Source organism: Anomalospiza imberbis, chromosome Z, assembly GCF_031753505.1.
Source record: "Anomalospiza imberbis isolate Cuckoo-Finch-1a 21T00152 chromosome Z, ASM3175350v1, whole genome shotgun sequence".
Taxonomy (NCBI): Eukaryota; Metazoa; Chordata; class Aves; order Passeriformes; family Viduidae; genus Anomalospiza; species Anomalospiza imberbis.
The window spans coordinates 54,225,979-54,239,850 of NC_089721.1; the positions used below are offsets into that span (position 1 = coordinate 54,225,979).

General features: G+C 37.8%; 2 protein-coding genes across 5 annotated transcripts in view; both read left to right on the top strand.

Moving 5' to 3' along the window:
• Positions 1-13,872, top strand: part of PTGR1 (prostaglandin reductase 1) — a 129,684-nt gene that overhangs the window by 24,748 nt on the left and 91,064 nt on the right. The window lies entirely within an intron of this gene.
• ECPAS (Ecm29 proteasome adaptor and scaffold) overlaps positions 1-13,872 on the top strand; it is a 424,259-nt gene that overhangs the window by 2,865 nt on the left and 407,522 nt on the right. For 3 of the 4 annotated variants that reach the window (XM_068177161.1, XM_068177163.1, XM_068177160.1), the window contains exons 2-5: positions 4,995-5,125; positions 9,592-9,708; positions 11,332-11,450; positions 12,584-12,736. In XM_068177161.1, the coding sequence (XP_068033262.1) occupies positions 4,995-5,125; positions 9,592-9,708; positions 11,332-11,450; positions 12,584-12,736 (520 nt within the window). Of the gene's footprint in view, positions 1-4,994; positions 5,126-9,589; positions 9,709-11,331; positions 11,451-12,583; positions 12,737-13,872 lie in introns of those variants that run through there. The other variant, XM_068177162.1, reaches the window with a different exon arrangement.

Here is a 13,872-nt window from a genome sequence, read left to right on the forward strand (position 1 = left end):
GATGAGAACTTTATTTTTGTGTGTGTGGAATAATGCAAAAGCAATTGCTTAGTTCTAGAGAGACAAAAGGGTGTGATAGACCTTTTGCTTTAGGAGGAACCTACCCCTAAAATTACCCCTGCCATCCAGGAGGTAAAATTGAAATGCTTTTGTACCCAGAACTCTTTACTTGATATAGGGCCCTTTGGAGAAAATGTGGGGGGATGCTTTTGCATGTAATGCTTCTACAGTGTTCAGGTAATAGAGGAGGGTCTCAGAGGTTTTTGTCTGATTTACTGAAACTGTTGTAGAAATTATTTATTTTGTAGCAGTTCCATCATCTGTGAAACTGATAGTTCTCAGGAAAGTGAAAATAAATTCTGACTTCATGTACAGATCTGCTCTGTTTTGCAGAGGACTTAGACACTGCTTTTTAGTTCCTCAGATGTTTTGTGGTTAACAAAGTACAGCTAGCTTGACATGTCCTAGCCCCAGCAGTTTCTTGAGTCAGTTTTCATAAAAGGAAGGGTGTGTGTTTTACTTGATACTCTGCTACACAAATGTGCATTGCTGAGGGGTCTGTGTGGAATAACTGGTATGCTGTACATAATATCTACAAGTTCCAGAGAATGCCAGAGGGAACTGATTTGAAATGGAACTGTGCTTGGCTGAACTGAGAGATTTCTGTGATAAAAATACAGATATACAGTGACATAGCTACTTCAGTAAAGCTAGGGTTTTTGTTTTGTTTTTTCTTTTGGATTTTTTAAAGTAAAATATGGAGGATAAACTCTTTGAATTCCTGGCTGTATTGAGGTAGCTGTTTCACTGTTTATCCATATTTTTATCCTTTTTCCCTCCTTGTCTTTCTCCCACTACTTCTTCTCCCACTACTTCTTCTCCCACTACTTCTTCTCCCACTACTTCTTCTCCCACTACTTCTTCTCCCACTACTTCTTCTCCCACTACTTCTTCTCCCACTACTTCTCCCACTACTTCTCCTTCTCTTTGATGAGCTCCATATCAGTATTTACCAAATGGAAGGATAGGGCATGTTTTTCCTATTAGCAGGCTTAATTTACTGTTATCTTGGGTGACTACAAGGTCAGTTTTGAATTAACAAAACTTAAAATAACGCTGACCTTTTTGTGGTTGGTATTGCAGGAACTGGAAGTTAGTGTCTCCTCAGTGTAGTTTATTTGTAGAATTTGTATCCATTATGTGTTTTGAAAGTGATTCCTTTCTTTTCTGTCTTTGCAAGGTTGTTAAGTGCTGAAACCAGTATTCTTCTTTGTAGTCTTAAATGGAGATTGGAAAGAACCAGAAGTGAAACATGCATTTTCTCACAGATAGGTAGCTACATTCCCATGGTAACTTGGGAATTGCAGATTCCAGATACACCATGTCAATATACACAAATTGGACACTGGTGTTGGAAATAGGGATACAGAGCTATATCTTGTTTATGGCCCCTTTGTTTCTTCTACATACAATGAAAGGAAATGTCTTCTTCATATGCAATGCCTTTTGTTTGGTTCTCCATATTTATCTTTGTCTTTTTGTAAACACATTTTTTCCCTCAAGAAAGTGCCACAAAATTAGCGTTTTTTGTGAAAGTACTACACAGCAGCATGAAAAGAAGTGATTATGCCAAAATACATGAATAACAATTTCAAATTCTGCCTGGACTTAGTTGTATGTATTTTAAAAGTAAATCCAATTAGCAATTTTTTAACTCATGCACCTTATTCTTTGTTGTGTTGTGTTTTTTAATCCATAGTAAAATGCTTACTGTCATAGCTGTGGCACACATATGATGTTTCTAAGATTGGTTTCCAGTTGCTAAGGCTTTTTCCAATCAATTTTTGTCCTTTCTGCCCCCCCTCCCACTCTCCTTGGTATGTAGTAAAGCAAGTTAGTCATCATGTTTTACTTATTTCTACTATCAGATAAGCTCTTTGAATTGCAGTTGCGAAGTTCTTCAGTTGCCAGTAGAGGTTGTAAAATCAGTTGGAGAAGATTTTAGCTTTATACTTAAAAACTTCAGAAATGCATGATGTGGGGAGTTGAGACCAGTTGTGAGCAAGCTGTCTTGTTTGATGTCTGGTGCATAGTGGTCTATTTGCTGGCTGTGAAGAGACATAAAGGAGGGAAAAACACTTTCCTCATGCCAGCCAGGAGGTCTGCAGCACACATGAAGACAAGACACAGCATCTGAGATGCAGATACTTCATGCACAGTTACTTTCCTGGACCATTTTGTGTGTTGCTTTAAATCTCCAGTGTTTATGCTTTCCTGTAATGAATGCTGTCAGCTTGAGAAATGGTCTTATTTGTTAGTAGAATAAAAACCATGGAGGAAATGTTTGATGTACAATACTTGGGAAGTTTTATAGCTCTTTGTTCTCCTGTCTCACTGCTATGGATACAGCCTGCATCAGCAGCATGAGAGAGTACTCTGATAAACTCTTGGCCAGTTTCTTAACTACATCCAGGTGACCAGTATCGTTGAATTTGCTGAAGAGTCTTGTTATGATTATGGTTAAAGGAAGACTATCTGATGACAGTATTAGGGCTTAACTGACTTTGCAGCAGAGGTATGAGAAAAGTATTAAACTTATCTCATAGACAGCGTTAAGAAGGGGGTAGTTTTTTTTCCTCCCGATCTCTGTTATTATTGGTCTTGATATTATTATTATTTCCACCACTCTGGTGGCTGCTTGAAACGAGAATAATGGAGGAAGCTGGAAATGGGGCAAGTGGAAAGGGGGAGTCTTTGAAAGCAGCAGAGGTATGAGAAAAGTATTAAACTTATCTCATAGACAGCGTTAAGAAGGGGGTAGTTTTTTTTCCTCCCGATCTCTGTTATTATTGGTCTTGATATTATTATTATTTCCACCACTCTGGTGGCTGCTTGAAATGAGAATAATGGAGGAAGCTGGAAATGGGGCAAGTGCTTGTAATTCAGTGCATTGCTGCATTTCCCAAGTGCACATGCGATGTGCACTCTGTCAGTGTCTCTGACTTAGAGAAGATCTGTGTGTAGTCCAGTGACTACCAACAAATGGCTTTAGAACTAACTTCTGTTGTGTTTTCTTACACTTGTTTTTGATCTGTTACTATGTGAAAGAACATATTGAGAAAGTTCCTCAGTTGATTTGCTTGTGAATGATGGATCTGCAGTGTTCACCTGGAGTTCCAGGTCCAAGGGGAAAGATTTTATAGTTTTTATTAGTTAGAGTAATTTCAGCTGCTTGATGTGACTTCTGTAGTCCCTTACTGCCTGTGTGGTAGTGAGACACCAAGAAGGTCCTTGAATGGGGGCTCATTGGGATGGGAGGGACAGGAGGGGTAGGGGAAAGGATGACACAAGAAGAAAGGAGAAAAGAAATCAAATATCATGATTTTTTAAAAAATTGAAACATGGGATAAGTGTTATAGAACCATTGACTAACTGGTGACCTGACTGGTCTGTGAAATCTCTCTAAAATGAGATCGACTCATATCTTCAGTTTATTGTATAGATGCTGCAAAGTTTTGGCAGTAGTTACCTTGACAGTAAAATTTCATTGTTCTCTGTTCAGTTGCCTGTCATATTTGCTCAGCAGAAAATGAAATCTTGGAAGTGGTATGTTTATGTTTAATCTGCATCTGGCAGAGGAGGAATGATGCTATGAATGCAAGGATAGCACAGGTTTTAAAAATAGGACAGTGAAGGCTTCTGAAGCCAAGTCATCATAGGTTTTCTGATTAGAGTTGTAGTTGCATTTCAACATCCCTTTTGTTCACTTTGGTTCTAACCATATCCATTCACCTCAGTCTTTACTGCTGCCCTGTACAAGTGTTTTTTTTCTTTTTTTTTCCCCTGTAGTCCTTCACAGTCAGCTCGATGATCCTCCTCTGCTGAAGGAGGCCTCTCCTTGGTCTCCCTCTCATCTCAGTTTGCTAGAGATTATTTTACATTAGTCTTTGGAGAAATTATTTCCTCTTTGTAAAATGTCTTAAGACCTTTAGCCCTTCAAAAACATTGGGTCTCCTTGTTACCTGTGGGTCTGGGCTTCATTGCTGCAGCATGAAATACATGCTCCTGGTCCTGTGCACAAGGACTCTTCTTGGTCGATCTGTTAGGAATGCTGTTGTTGCTGGGGAGGCTTTGCTTTGCTTCTGGTGTAGCTGTTGGGGCAGCTTCATGATGGCACTTAAATTAAGGACTTTTAACCTTGTTTTTATAAAAGCAAATGGTGCTCAGCCTTTGTGCTTGAGTGATTGACAGAAGATTTTGGTGTCATCTGTTTTTGTGAAATGATTTTTTGGTTCATTCCTTTCGGGGTTTGTGGAGTAGATCAGCTGGCCAGAGGAAGATAAGTTGAAACACCCCAGCCACTTTGTATAGTGATAGTAGGATCACAACAGTATGTCCTGTATTTCATGCTTGTGCTTGAAAATGCTTCTATTGATGATAGTGCTGTCTTTTTGAAAACAGATCAGCTACTTGTAACAAACAAGTAACTGGCTCAGCCAACATTTGTTCAGATTTTCTGAGAGACCTTAGTGCCCCAGTGGCCAGGTGCTGGACAGGTTAGCTTATGTCAAGATGTCATATGAATAATCCTGTAACCCTAACCTATGCGTATCAAATTTATCCTGGAACAGTTTTCTTGAGCTTCAGAAAAACTGATTTTTCACTCTAGATTGTTTCTTGTGTTCTCAGGTGTGTGGATTGTACATGCAAAGGCAGCCTTAATTGTTTTTGTCTTTGCTAGGAGAGGTCTTCCTGTACTTTTGAAGACTAGTACTGGAAACCTGGTATTCTGGTATCTGGCTGGTTTCTACCATGAATCATTTTCTCAGTGTTAAAAATCTGTGATGAGTGCTTTTGAGATATAAATACTCGAATGACATTGTGCAGTGTTTCTTGTGAGTCTTATTAGGGGATGTTCAGAAAAAGTTTTCTTGCTACAGGAATTTTGAGTTTCAACCAGTTTTTCTTTTTTTTTTTTTTTTTCTTTATTGCAGATCAGCTGGAGCGTGTGTTCTTACGTCTTGGCCATGCAGAAACAGATGAGCAGTTACAGAACATTATTTCCAAATTTCTACCCCCTGTTCTCCTCAAGCTGTCCAGCACACAGGAAGGAGTTCGCAAAAAGGTAAGGGTTCAATTTACCATAAAGATACATTGTCCTGATCAAGGAGAAGGAAATGCCCGTGGTGTATCATGATTTGCTATGCTTGGATGTTTTCTGTTGAGAAAATTACTCTTTGAGGAAAATTTATCATTCCCGTAATAGAGAATTGGTTCATTACACCTGTTAGAGCTTAAACAAAACAGTCAGTGCTTGTGTCAGCATGGGAGTTGCAGATGTGTAGAGACTGTATTTCTTTCCACTAGAGGCCAGCTAGCTCTGAGTTAGCTTGGGACCAAGCCTTGCTGCCATAGGGATGGTTGCCATGGCTTCAAGGGCTAGTGTGCTTCCACCTGACTTAGGGCGCAAGCTTGCTTCTGTGCGCAAAATACCATGAAGCCATACTCATAGATGTCATTCACTTGGCTGATAACTGGAATAAGAGCAAGAACCAAGTAATTTTAAAGATGGACTGTCATACCTACCTGAAAAAAATCAGTTCCCTGGTACATAAGGCAGCTTTATCACAAAATTCATTCAGGTACCTTAATATGTACCAGTACTGTTTGGTTTTTGCCTGTAACCAGGCTTAAGGATCAAGGACCAAGCAGTTTTAGAGGTGGATTTTAATATGTAACTGGGGAATTCAATTTCCTGCTTTAGGTGTTAGGTCTCATAATAGGAGTGGACTGGAATGTTTTGAAGCAGAGTGCAGATGAAGTGTTGGGAGTTAGTGGTGGAAAAGAAGCTTTCCATAAGTCCCTCTGTCTTGTAGAAATAGGGAAATGATCATACTTTCACTGCATTTATAAGTAGATTTCAGAACCTGCAAGTAACTCTAGCATAGATTTTTCTCAAAGTTCTGCACAAAACATGGCCCTAAGAGTGATGTCATGCCATTCCACTGTGCTGAAAGACAGATATTCCAGCTCAGATGGGGTGTTCTGACTACCTGCTTACCATGTGTGCTTGAAGCTGTGAAGAAAGGCATTTAACCAGCTGGTGAAAATTCTTAGGGTATTTTTACATGTACTTTTTGTCTAAGCTGGAATCTGTTGTCACTTATTTGGGAGTGTTGGAAGATTAAGGAAAGGGGGAGTCTTTGAAAATTAAATTTTAAGAGGCCTCTTGAAATCACACAGCCTACTTAAGGGTGCATTGTAGAGGTAGCAGTTAATAGTTTTTACATTAGAGTGAATAATGAAATAAAATACATTTCTTCTTCTTTTTAGGTGTTTAAACTCTTGATTTTAATTTTCAACAGATGATAATAATACAAGAAATTATAATACTTCCATGTACTTCTTGATATTTGTCAAATTCATTGCCTCTATGTAGATTATTCTGAATACCCTTGTCATATCAGTGAAGGGCATTTAACTTTTTCAGTATTCTATTTTCATAATAAATTCAAAATATAGCAAGAAGGCTCTGTATGTGTTGGGTTTTTTTTAATTTGCTATTTTTCACATACCAAAATAATTTTCCAGTGAGACAGAGGTGAAGGGAAGACTGTGAGTGTTTTATTCTAATTGATATCAGTTAATATTTCCTATGTAGTGTACAATCTGCAAGTAAATTTCTTCCATGTGCACATTCCTGTTTTCCATTACTTATATTGGAACTCAGCTTGTCAATCTTCCTGCTCTTTCATGTTGTTTAATGTAGTGGGAAAACATGCTAAGAATTCTGCTGCCTTTTCAAATACCTAACTTTCCATTGCTAATTTTGCCTGGTGGATAACTAAGAATGTGCTTTTTGTTCGACAGTAGCATAAATCACTTTAAGCCAATGTAAGCAAAATGAAAACGTGGTTTTTATCATGAGCACTCAGGTGATTGGAAAGCTGATCAAATAAAGCTAATTGATGAAATAGAATGGAAAGAGAAGGGCAAACTATTAACATAGTGACTCCTATTACCAGTGACAGAATTGACCCCCACCCATGTAATTTCTCTCTCCTGCAGTGCTTGTTGTGGTTAAAAACCCATAAACCCGCCACCAACAGCAATAAAAAAGTGTGCCATTATAGTTAACCATGGTTTAAAAACGGACATAATTTTAATTGAATTGAAAGTGTAGCTTTTGATCATAGAGATATGAGCAAATAAGAACATTTGTGTGTTGTGAGTATACTGCTAAGTGTAGAGCATTACAATTGTTCAAGGACTTATTTCACCCAACTTTAGAGGCATGGTTTAGTTCTCAAGTACACCAGAAGGACTGACTCTGTTCTAATTTCACTTCAACTCCCCAGACTTATTTTGTCCTCAAGCTTGTACTGCTAGAATAAAAAGTGGAAATGGAATTTACAATTTTTCTTCCTGTTGCCTTAGTGTATTCCTTTGTTGGTTTTTATTGCTGCCCTTAATTTTATGACTCTTAGATTACTATTGCGGCAACATACAGTAATTTGAACTCATTGCCCTCATACATTTTCAGATCTAGGATATAGTCTAACTATGGGGATAAGCTTCTAATGCCTATACCTTCTTAATCCATTTAGGCTGAAGAAGTAATCACTTTTCAGACCACAGTTTTGACAAATGAGTTAAATTTTACTCCAGGATGTCTTCTACGTAATCAGTTATCCTAGTGGTGACAAAGAACGAATCCAGGGTAAATTCACTCTGCTTCTTCAGATGAGCCTCAAGAAGTGCTTTTTGGACTGGGAGCATTTGTGCCAAACTGGATACCGTTGTCACTTTAAATGCATCTTGTGTGAGGCCAGCAAAAACAAAAGAAGTCAGAAGTGTTGATGTTTGCTTGAGGCAGGTCTGAAGACTACTACTCTTCAGATCCTTAGCTTACTTGTTTGACATTAATGATTAGAGAAACAAGACATGAGCTAAACCCTCACACATGCAGCCATGGATATGCGTGTATGGATATGCACACATGCATATCCAAATGTAGCCATGTCTTTTTTTACCAGCCACCATTGCTCATTTGAATGTGTTTCTTGAGTTCTGTCTTAGTATCTCCTACCCTTTCTCAAACAGATCTGTGCAGACAGGTGTTTTTTCCTCTCTAAAATAGTATGAATTTGTAACAGTTGCAATAAATTTACAGCAGCAAAATTTGGAAGCTATTGGTGTTACTTAGTTTATCTCTGGTTTTGATCACATGCTTGCAGTCAGCTCTGCAGTTTCTCTGGATTATAGCTGTATGTTATTTTGTTTGAGTCCTAGTTATGGAGTGGTTGTAAAGATGGTGTCTAAGAGGCTGCTTATATGGAGCTCAGCATCCATATGGGTCTTCAGTTTCCATTGTGGGCTTCAGGGACAGCATACTATGACCAAGGCAATGATCCCTTGAAAACACAGGACACCCTGGATTTTTGGCTTGAATTGCTTGAAGTTAACATGAATCTAGGACTGGCTCTGACTGGTTTTGCCAGAACTGAATTGACTTCATCTAACGTCATTTCCATTTTTCTTGCACCACCATTTTTCAGAATCTAATCAAGTTTGCAAGCATGATGCAGATGTTCACTGTGATTTCTCAGAATGGATAATTGTTCCAGAGTAGAAATTGTATTTTTAAAATTTTCTTCATTCAGTTATGATACCTCCTTCAGGAGATTTACAAATGGCACATTGGTGATGCTTAGAAACTACCTAATGGGATTGTAGAATCATGGGATAATTCAGGACCTTAGGAGGTCTCCAGACCAATCTCCTATTTAAAACAGTCCATTACAAGTTCAGTTCTGGATGAAGGTGAAGGTTTTATCAAGATGGGTCTTGGAAAACCTCTGAGGATAAAGAATGTACAGCCGTCTGGGCCCAAACTTCACTGCTTGATAGTCTTCATCATGAGGGAATACAACGATGCACCTCTCTTGTTTCAACACACTCTGGCCCCAGTTTTGTTTTGCTGTCTGTCAGTGCCCAGGGTCATTCCCCTCGAGCAACTGCCTGTTTCCATTGGCATTGCTGTTGGGGCTCTGCCTGCCCAGTCAGGACTGCACATTGCTTCTGCCTGATGTTCACAGCACTCCTGTTGGCTTCTCCTCTTGTTTGAAGGATTTCAGTTCTGTAATGTTCCTCTCCAAACAGTTCTCATACACTTATTTGGTGACTTTATTATGGGTGGGGATATTTTTTTTGTCTGCTTTGTGAATTGGAGTTATTCTGCAGCTCAATAATAGAGCATGAGTGCAGATTTCCAAGCCAGAGACAGTTTTGACAGATAGTAACCAAACTGTGGGGAGAACTGGTCGTCTTCTGTAATCCTTTCTTTTATTTCTGTTGATGGATGTTATTGATTGTGGTGTGGTTTAGGACTTTTGTGTTTGTCTTAATAGTCACATGGTTTCAAGATAATACTATAAATGATGGCTGCTGTTTTCTTACAAATGAAATAATCAGTTAGATCAGGCCTGACTTGCGTGTACTAAGCCTGCCTAATGGATTGAGGTTGATGATTGGACCCCAAAGTAGCAACATTAGTGGTGTTTTTTTTTTTTTTTTTTTTCTTCCTGTCAGGTCATGGAGTTGCTGGTTCATCTGAATAAGCGCATCAAAAGTCGACCAAAAATTCAGCTTCCAGTAGAGACATTGCTAGTTCAGTATCAAGATCCTTCTGCAGTGTCATTTGTCACTGTAAGTGTCTGTTCTTCCAAGACTGTTTGCTGCTTTACTTTAGCAAGCAGAATATTCTTTAAAGCTCCTGTATTTAGCTCTGTCATTTTTCCTAGCAAGTGTGTAATTGTTATGAGGTTGATGTTTTAAGAGCTTTGTATACTCAGTTTTATAGTCTGGTGTGGGTGAAACTTGGTTTCATAAAGCATTTTGCTGTTCAAATTACTGACAGTTATTCTTGATATTTCATGATTGCATGAATTGTCATTGCTTGTCTTGTGAAGGGTCTGTTCATTGGTAAGAGCTGCATTTTGCAAGCAGCTACCAATCCTTATCCTGATATCTGCAGGATCAGAGTTTTACTTAAAACACCTTTATCTCTTTCAACACATGAGGATCTATATTTTTACATGGTTTTAGGGTCAGGACCTTAGCTGAGCAAGATGAAAAAATGTTATTTTATAGATTGTGAAACTTTCATAGATTATTTAATTCAATGTAATTTAAAAAGTGAAAATAATTTAAAAATGTTTTTTACGAAACTATGAAACAGTTTACATTTCAGTTTTGATAGGTCTGTTGCCAATCATCATGATGAAACAAAAGTGATTAAATCATAGGGAAACTTTGTACTTTTCTTTTTACTTTTCTTTGTACTTTTCTTTCTTTGTACTTTTCTTTTTACTGTTAAGTTCTGTGTAGTATAAATTAAAAATATGACATCTTAGAAATGTATGGAGAAATATTTAGACTTTAAAAAGTAGTGACATACATAAAAGTAGTCTTAGGTTGTCCTCAGCAAGTGGCATTATCTGGAATTCACTTTTTGGAAATGACCAAGACTTCTGGAGTGTATAGGCCTTGTGTAGCAAAATGAACCATCTTGTTTAAAAATATACTTAAGAAACTTTGTGTTTGGCTGTACTTGTCAAAAATGTCTTTTTGTTCATGTATCTCAGCAATGCATATTGCTTTGCTTCCTAATGCTTCATAGCATTTTAACTCAAGTGTCATCTACAAAGTAGTGTAGTGCACTACAACACTCCTCTTTGGCACTACTTTCAGTCAGGTCATGGAACACAACTCCTACCTCTGTGGTTCGTGGCTGGATTTAGATGAACAGTATAACAGTTAAATAGTCCAGTATTTAGTATTGCTCTGCTGTGCTGTCCTGTCACTGGACTCTTAACTGCATTTGCAGCTTTTAAATGAGGTGATTTAGAAACATGTTTTCAAGAGAAATTTTGTCTATGCTGCTGACTTTGTATTTATTCAGTGTTGTATTCTATTTAATTTCAGAAATAGGTAAGAGAGATTATTACATTTGCTTTTTTTTAAGCTGCTGCTTAGTTGCAGCTGCTTTTGGTGAAATTGGTAGTGAAAAAGACAAATCAGAGAGAGTTTTTTTCATTTTTTTTTTACCTTTTAAAACAGAGGCCCAGCAAGACCTGCTCTGACTAGTTCTTGCTTAGTCTCCACTATGATGGTTGTCAATTTGATAAGTCTTAGACTTGAGAAATTGGTCTTGCAAAACATAAGTTGTTTCCAATACTCAATTATGTAACAGAACATACAAGAAGAGGTTAAGGAATACATACTTCTTTTCCATTGCTGCAATACTGTGTGCTTTTTCTACCCCTTTAGAATTTTACCATAATTTATGTTAAGATGGGATACCCCCGTCTGCCTGTGGAAAAACAATGTGAATTGGCTCCAACCCTTCTTACTGCAATGGAAGGGAAACCTCAACCACAGCAAGACAGGTACGACTACTTGTTCTTGGAGTGAATTTTGTTGGTATTGTTTTAGTAAAATAATTGCTGTTAGTTGTTAAAATATTTCTTTTCCTAAGTGCTGTCTCCATGACTTAGGATTATAGATGGCAAGAAGTATATAATTCTTGCCATGTACAATTTGGATCAGTAAATCAGTCATTTGAGTGATACAAGAAATTCTTATAGTCTAATGCTGTAATAATATACAGAATCTGCATCAGCAGACTCCCTATATGATAAGAGGTCTGTGTTATGATGGAAGTGAAATGCCTGTCCATATCCCCCATCAAGTTCTAGTTTCCAGCTTAAGGCCAGACCTTCAGTAGATACCCTCTTACCAGCTGCAGGAGCAGTGCTAGATGTCTCAGATTGGCCAGTCTAAATTGAGAGATAGTGTTTCAAGTAAGTAGGAGTTTTAGCTAAGTTGTAGTATGTGAAAAAAGAGTGTTGGGAACTGCTGTATACTAAGAACCTCTGTGGGTGGGCCTGGTTCTTACCTACACTGAGATGAGTTTACATTGTGTTGGTATTGGAAAATGTCATTAAAATCATTAAAATCAGTCTTCATTCACTTTACATACTGTAATGATGTAAAAATACTTTTTAAATTACATTACTGAAAGGTCTTGCAGTAAAATCTTGCTTCCATTCATGAGATTAGTGTGCAAATACTTGGAATGTGGTTTTTCTGTGTTGAAAAGGCAAGTATATGAGTGAAGAGAGCTTTGGAAAAATCTGGCTGTACTGCTATACAACCAGTGAATTTGCCAGTGTGTCTTAAGGATGAGACAGCCTTATACTGTATTTTGTGGCATAATTATGAAGCTGTCAAAAATCTGGACAAAGACAGTGACTTTATCTCTCCAGATGTCTGCATGCATGCAGATGCATATGTTCCATTTTAAGGACAAATCCTAATTTACCTTCTGCTTTCCATTTTTAAGTACATCAGGTGGTAAGTAGAAGCCATTGGATTGTGAATATGTTCAACTTTTGTTAAGATTTTCTTGTTTTGCTGTTAAGGAAAAGAAAGGTTTGTTGTAAAAGGTTTCTCTCTTGTATATTATAAGTAAACAGGTGTGGTTTTTTAAATGGTTGCAGTAAATGTAATTGTTTTTCAGCCTAATGCATCTTCTAATACCAACCCTTTTTCACATGAAATACCCTGCTGAACCACTGAAAGCAGCAGCTTCTCCATTTAATCTTGCTGAAAAACCAAAGACTGTACAGCTGCTTTTGGACTTCATGTTGGATGTTCTTCTTATGCCTTATGGGTGAGTTGATACCAGTCTCCTCTAGCACTGATGCATTCTTTGTGTGAAACAGTACAAACTACACCCTTGAAAACACATTTAAAGTGTGCTGTTACTTCCCGGCTTGAAAGAAACCAGTAGAAAAGTACAAAAGAAGCTGGTAATTTTAAGAACCAGATTACCAACCCTTTCAAAGAGAACCCTGACAAAAATATGTGCCCATCTTTCTGCAGTTTAGTTTTAAGGTTTATTGCTCTGAAATCATAAGCAAGAATAATCTCTAAAAACTTGTGCATTCCAGAATTGAAGCATTAAACAAGATTGGTCTTTTGTCTGTCTTCTGGTGAAAAAATGTTCAAACTGCAGTGATGTTGTTTTAGAGTGAATGCTGTTTTTGAAAGCAAGAAGAATGTACAGAACAGCTTGAATTTACTGATCACTGCTTGGAACTTAAGAACCTACTAGTGTCTAAAATCAGTACTTTCTCAAAATGTTTTTCCCACTGTTTTTTTGGTGTTTTTTATGTGTCTTTGTATTGCTAGGGGAGCTTTTGCTTTGAGAAAAAAAATAGAAATAATTCTGATAGTTGAACACATTTCTATTTTTTTCTGGCAATTAAAGTCTCGTAGGATTGGTGCCAGTATGTTCTATTTGAGCTCACAATTCTTGCTTTCCTGAGTGGATTAACCTGAAGGTTTGAATTTAAAATAGTAAACACATGGTCTTTCCCCATGTCAATTTGTTGAAGGCCGTGCTTTCCATCAGATAATTAGGGGGCCACTTTACTTTTGTTTGAATATGCAGAATCTTGCAGCTCACAGTTTCAAATGCCTGTTCTTCTGTTCGTGATTCACACTCTTCAGTTGGCCCAGGTTAATTGCCCTTAGCTTCATCCATGGTTGTAGCTTCAGCAGACAAATCCTTGGGCTTTCCAGTGAGACTTCACTCCCTTGCATGCTTTAATACTCTGACCAAGCATGAGGTTTTAAATCACAGAATAATTTAGTTTGGAAGAGACCTCTGAGAAAACACCCAGAGACACTGAAAGTAGGAGGTGAAGGTTTTAATTTTCTTTCCAGAAGGTGCTAGAGAGTGTCTTGAGTTAGCCTGTGGCTCTAGATGCCTGTCTCTTAAAGTCTTGCTCCCTGGGGTGTGAA